The sequence below is a fragment of a genome, unplaced genomic scaffold (genome assembly GCF_019419815.1).
Source record: "Pyrus x bretschneideri cultivar Hongxiangsu unplaced genomic scaffold, Pyrus_bretschneideri_v1 Contig40, whole genome shotgun sequence".
Lineage (NCBI taxonomy): Eukaryota > Viridiplantae > Streptophyta > Magnoliopsida > Rosales > Rosaceae > Pyrus > Pyrus x bretschneideri.
Genome location: NW_025999724.1, coordinates 2,024,082 through 2,030,021, shown reverse-complemented (window position 1 = coordinate 2,030,021; position 5,940 = coordinate 2,024,082). Strand labels below are relative to the sequence as shown.

Sequence of the window (5,940 nt, the reverse complement as noted above, 5' to 3'; positions counted from 1 at the left end):
CTCACATTCCCCCCCCCTCTCTATTGTAAAAATCTGTTAACAATTCCGTTAAAAAGCTGATGTGGCACAAAGCGGGACCCACTTCTTATTATTATGTTTGAACTTCGAAGACCAATTATAAACTAATTAATAGGATTGGATACAATACCTACTATTAATACGATCATAATCTGAATGTCAAATATAATTTACGTGATATATGTATTTAATACAGCCATTATCCGGTCGTTGAGATGGTAGCTATATATATTTTTTACCTGATATATATATTTAATATAACCACTATCTGGTCGTTGAGATGGTAACTATATAAGATATATGTAAATGTTGTAGCTAAATCCCTAATTATAATGTTTTTTTTATATTTTTTTCCACAAAAAGTGGGAGTGTAAATAGTTTTATTTTATTTTATGAATAAACGATGTTATCTACACTAAGGAAGTTGGTGGACTTCTAGCAATAATATAGTTCAAACTCATGTTTGTGAGAATCAAGCCTAAAACCTCTTATTTACAAACAAAAACATATACTATTAGGCTGCAGTACTGAGCAAAAAAGAGTGCAAATAGTTAAAAATCCAAAAATGTCAATGTTGAACGACGACACCAGACAAACGGCGACTCAAACGAAGTTAACTCGTCCCTCTCAAACGGCATCGTTCAGGAAAGCGTACTGTTGGAAATCGCGTTTTGCTAACGTTGGAAAACGGCCCTTACGCCTCCATCTTGGCGTGTTGCGTGCGATAGCAATTTTGGAGAAAAACACAAAAACGTGAAAAAGCAGAAGCATAAATCCACAGATTTTCTCAGAACACAAACACACATACGGGAATCGAATTTCTCACAAAACACTTCCATAAATTCTGAGCGTTTATATTTTCTTTTCCTTTCCTTTCCAGCTCATAGTTTTCCGGGAAAATATGTGTGTCCCCACCATAAAACCTCTCTCCCGTCAACTTCTCCAGCTCCCACCATTCCTTCTCCCCTGATTGGTTCCTAAGAAAATCTGCAAAAGAAAAAGAAAACCCACAAAAGAAAAAGAGGCTTCCTGTCTCTCTCCAGCTTTCTCTTCCTTAAAACAAAAACCCATTTCACCATTGCAGCAGAACGGCCCAAAGCTTTCTCATTTCCCTGAGCTGCTTTTTCTCTCTGGTTTTCTCGGCTGCCAAACATTGACTGGAAATAGTGTTTGATTTGTTGTTTTCTGGGTTTTTTTTTGGTGAGGTGGGTTATGAGCAAATGGGGGACTCGGCTGCTACAGTGAGGCTGGTTCGGTGCCCCAAGTGTGAGAATCTTCTTCCGGAGCTTGATGATTATGCTGTTTACCAGTGTGGTGGTTGTGGTGCTGTTCTTCGAGGTTTGCTTCTCCTTCTTCGTTTTCTTAATTTCGTTTTTAAGTTTTTGTAAATTTTTTAGTTAATGCAGTTGTTTGGTGGGGTTGGTGAGAAAACTGGGAAAAAGATAGAAACTTTACGTTTTGTGTCACATGATTCGTGTTGGGTTTCTGACCAAAATGTCATTAACTTTGATTTTCTTTGTAACCAAACGGCTACCTTGTTCTTTGTTTTTATATGATGGTTGTGTTTTTTATTTTGTAGAGGTCTGTGTTTTGGTTAATGTTATTGGAAATTTAGAAAAGGGAGTGAGATCAGGATTTACAATTTTTGGAATTTGTTATGGAATTAGATCCAAAAGAAAACCAAAATCCACACCAATGCTAATAATACTCAATCATTTGGATTTGTGGGGTTGAGACTTTTAAACCCGAAAAACCGGATATTCATCTGTAGCTACATTGCTATCAACAATTTCATAATGTAGGATCCTAATCTGAATTGCATTCTGTTTCCTGAGTTTTTTCTGCATCCAAGATATGCCAATTCCTTTTAGTTTTGAATTTATTTTCCGCTCGCTAAAATTGAGGATCGGATTGTTGTTTATACCGTTTTACAGCAAATAAAAAGAGGCAAGAGGGGGATACTTTGTTGGAGAAGTCAGACAAAGAGAGGGTTGGAGGAGTTTGTGCTAAATCAGACGATTCTGACAATAAAGGAATAGTTGTGTTGAGTGATGCTTCTGATATGGATGTTAAGTCGGGTGTTGGTTCTTTGAGGTGTGATCAAAGGGATTTAGAGAAGGAAAATGTTAAAAATGCTGAGGTTGTTAGGAAGCAACCGAAAGATGCAAGTGAGAACTGGTTTGTCGAGGATGGCGTTGATATGAGCATGAAAAGAGATGAATTGGAGAATGCTTCGGGAAGAGAACATGGAGATTTGAATGCCCAATTTGGTCCCATAAGTGCAAGTCGAAGATCGCAATGGATGGCAGATTGGCGAGCTCAAGAGAATGGTGAAAAGGAGGGAGTTCGAAGACATCAAAGAACTGATGTTGGATGTATCAGGTCTTCAACTTCAACCTATCAAGACGAGGGCCCGTCAAATTACCATTTGGGTTCTTCGTGTAGGGGTGGGGAACCATTGAGAAAAAGTATTGTCCCAGATGAGGCAAACAGAGTTCTGTACCTTGAACATGACCGAGCCGAGCTTCTAAAGAAGCTGGATGAGCTGAGGGATCAACTTAGCCGGTCTTGTGATATGGTTGATAAGCCGAAAGAGAAAGCTCCTGTTGATGGGGGGATGGTTCCTCCAGATCCTTATGGTAGTTCTGACATTTCATATGCAGGTGTTTCTTCCGGGGCAAATAGGGCTTCGATGCAGTACTTTGGACCTGGTAAACCTGTCACAGCACATGCTCATTTCAATCACTTTCCAGAGCCATTTCCCTATACCAATGGCCATGAAATGCCTATGGCTAGCTTTTCTTCTACCATGCATAATTCAAACAATTTTCCTAGATATGGCGATCCTTTTGGATCCCACATGCACAGTGGAGCTCCTCATCCCTTTCCCAGGCAATACCAGCAACCATCGCTTCCATACTTCTCTGGACAGTATGCTGAAAACAATCCTGATCCATTTGAGCTTTACCCAAATAATGCATCGGTTCACCATCCTACTTGCCCTTGCTTCTGTTGCTATGACAATCACCGGAGGGGTTCAGTGCCAGTTCCACCCACTGCTTTCCACAATAAAAGGTTCACTGATTTCCCTAGTAGTTCCATGTTCCATCCTGAAAACCCGGGGATGGTCGGCCCATATGATCACAACAAACCTCGGACTTTGATTCCTCCACCCTTTAATGTTTCGCAAACCCATACAAGATGGCCAAGTGACCTTAACCCCCGAATGGGAAGCTTTGTTCATCCCCGTCCAGAGAGGGTGGCGCCAACCAGTGGTGGCCGACGATGTCTTCCATTTTCTGGTGGTGCTCCATTTGTAACATGTAATAATTGCTTTGAAATTCTGCAGCTGCCCAAAAAAGTATTGCTTGCGGAAAAGAATAAACAGAAGGTGCGATGCGGGGCATGCTTTACTGTGATCGATTTTGCTGTTTCTAATAAGAAACTAGTTCTTTCTCATGCAGAAGCAAAGAAAAATCTGTCGGAAGTTAATAGCTTGAATGAGGTGGTCAATGACAGTACTTTACATTCACATGGCCATGTCACCCGGATCTATGCTCATTTCTCCTCTGATGATTATGATACTTCTGGCTATGATTTTCAGTCAATAGATAGAGAACCTGCGTTACCATCCACAGGCCCAAGTTCAACTGGTAGCAAGCCTCATGAGATGCAAAGCTTTCATTCTTCATCTCCCAGTACCTCTGAGGATGACAGCATCCCAGAAGCTCCAGTTCCTCCAAAAGAATGCACAAATTCTATTCAGCAGCCAATCAAAGTCACTGTTTCTCCGCCTCCTGCTGGTTCACCTCTAGAGGAACACTTTGAGTTCTCATCGAACAATCACGTGATAAACCGACTTGGGAAGGGAAACTGCAGTAGTCGTTCAGATCAAGAGAAGGTAAAGCCAAATAAGGTCACCTCGCGACAAAACTCTTTAAAGGAGACATCAGTAGCAACTGAGATGGAGGTATCATTTAATGACTACTCCAACACTGGGGTTTCCCAAGATTCCTGGGATGCAAACAAAGAGGAGGATCAGCCAAGAACCAACAAAGGGAGTGATTCATTTATTACGAACTTTATTAAGAAGAGCTTCAGGGATTTTTCCAAATCAAATCAGACAAGTGGTGGGAGAAGTAATGTCTCGGTTAATGGGAATTTAATACCAGATCGTGTGCTCAAGAAGGCCGAAAAGATGGCTGGAACAGTCCATCCTGGACAATATTGGTAAGTGTACTAAACACATAGTGCATTTCTAGGCATGATTACCCTGAATTATGCTTACAATCTGTTACTGCTCTTATATCCGTGAAAACAGATCAGTGCTTTGTAAGAAATATAAGATAATAGCTTGCCTACTTATAATAGCTTTTGGAAAAACTGGTAAACAAATACAATCACGGGATCACAAATAGCTTTATGTTGCAACTATAATCTCTCTCGCCTCCTCCATTTTACTCATGTCTTTGCCTTCATCAATTTCGAAATGCAGGTATGATTTCCGAGCTGGATTCTGGGGTGTCATGGGTGGCCCTGGTCTTGGCATCATTCCTGTAAGTTAAATTGATTTGACGCTAATATCAAATCCATAAGCGGTTATTTCTAGTTATTTGCTAATGTTAATGGAAAATTCTTTTATTGTGCAGCCATTTATTGAAGAGTTCAATTATCCCATGCCTCAGAACTGTGCGGCCGGAGATACCGGTATTTTTGTGAATGGAAGGGAGCTTCACCATAAAGATTTGGATTTGCTGTCCAGTAGAGGACTTCCCACAACCAGAGATAGATCTTATATCATCGAGATCTCAGGGAGAGTCCTGGATGAGGACACTGGTGAAGAGCTTGATAGCCTTGGCAAGCTAGCCCCAACGTAAGCACTAACGATTTGATAGCCGTCTCATTTAGTTCTTTGTTAATTATCCAAGATAGTAAAATGTTGCTATTATAACCAAGAGCATATAGACATATTAAATCTTTATGTTGTCTTTTATAATGGACATGCGGTTTTCTGTGATGAATGGAACATGGAATGACAATGTGTTGAATATATTGGACATAGATAATCTAATAACACATCTTTAACAGAAAATGTTCATGAGTTAACCACTTTGTGCTCAGCATCATTTATAGTTTTACGAATGATATTGTATGTTTTAGCCACTCTTTTTCCTGTTACCTGTACTGATTTAATGTAGTGATATTCATACTGTTTAATTTGTCTGATCTAAACTCTCCCTGGGAGCTTTTGGAATCTTCTAATGTTTCTTGCTTTGACAAAACTTTGAACAGAGTTGAGAAGGTAAAACGTGGATTTGGCATGAAGCTTCCAAGAGCAGCTGCATAATCAACATGTAGAAATCACTAACTTCATCCCTCGTGTGGAGATTCTCAAGTCATCCATCCCGAGTTGGAAAGTAAAATTATTGGGGAAAAAGGGGAAAGAAACCCAGTCGATGAAAAATTCTTTGAAATGTTCTGCAGCTGCACAACGTTGCAGATAACCGAAAATGAATGATAAGCTGTAGGATGCTAAGTAGGGTGGTTTTATCTGATATCTACAATAGCTGTTTTCTGGTTTGATTTGTTTAGTGCATGTAGATCATGCTAGTTTTCTTTCAGCTGCGACTCTTCATTTATTAATTTATGTAAATGGTTTGGTTTTCTGCTGTCTTGCTATTATAATGTATGAGGTTAGCGTTTATCTTGATCGTATATAAATTTGCCGGTAGCCATTTCTATTAATTTCAGTTTTTTTCTGCAACATATCGGTTTCCTTTTTTGCCCCTGCATAAACAATTGGTGCTTGTCTCAAAATTATGAGCAAGGAGGTTGCAACTCAAATAAATAAGAGCGTTTATCTATGCACTCTAAATTCTGTGCTTGAATCCTCGCTCTTCCGGGAATAATAAAGTCTCAGTG

The 5,940-nt window shown here is 39.7% G+C and overlaps 1 protein-coding gene across 1 annotated transcript; it reads left to right on the top strand.

The window, feature by feature from the left end:
* Positions 1-755: 755 nt before the first annotated feature.
* On the top strand, positions 756-5,722 carry LOC103965898 (protein ENHANCED DISEASE RESISTANCE 4-like). Its single transcript, XM_048566050.1, has 5 exons — positions 756-1,356; positions 1,953-4,248; positions 4,514-4,574; positions 4,668-4,891; positions 5,311-5,722. Exons 1-5 carry the CDS (start codon positions 1,239-1,241, stop codon positions 5,363-5,365), a joined length of 2,754 nt encoding a protein of 917 aa, XP_048422007.1. The 5' UTR covers positions 756-1,238; the 3' UTR covers positions 5,366-5,722.
* The last annotated feature ends 218 nt before the right edge of the window (positions 5,723-5,940 follow it).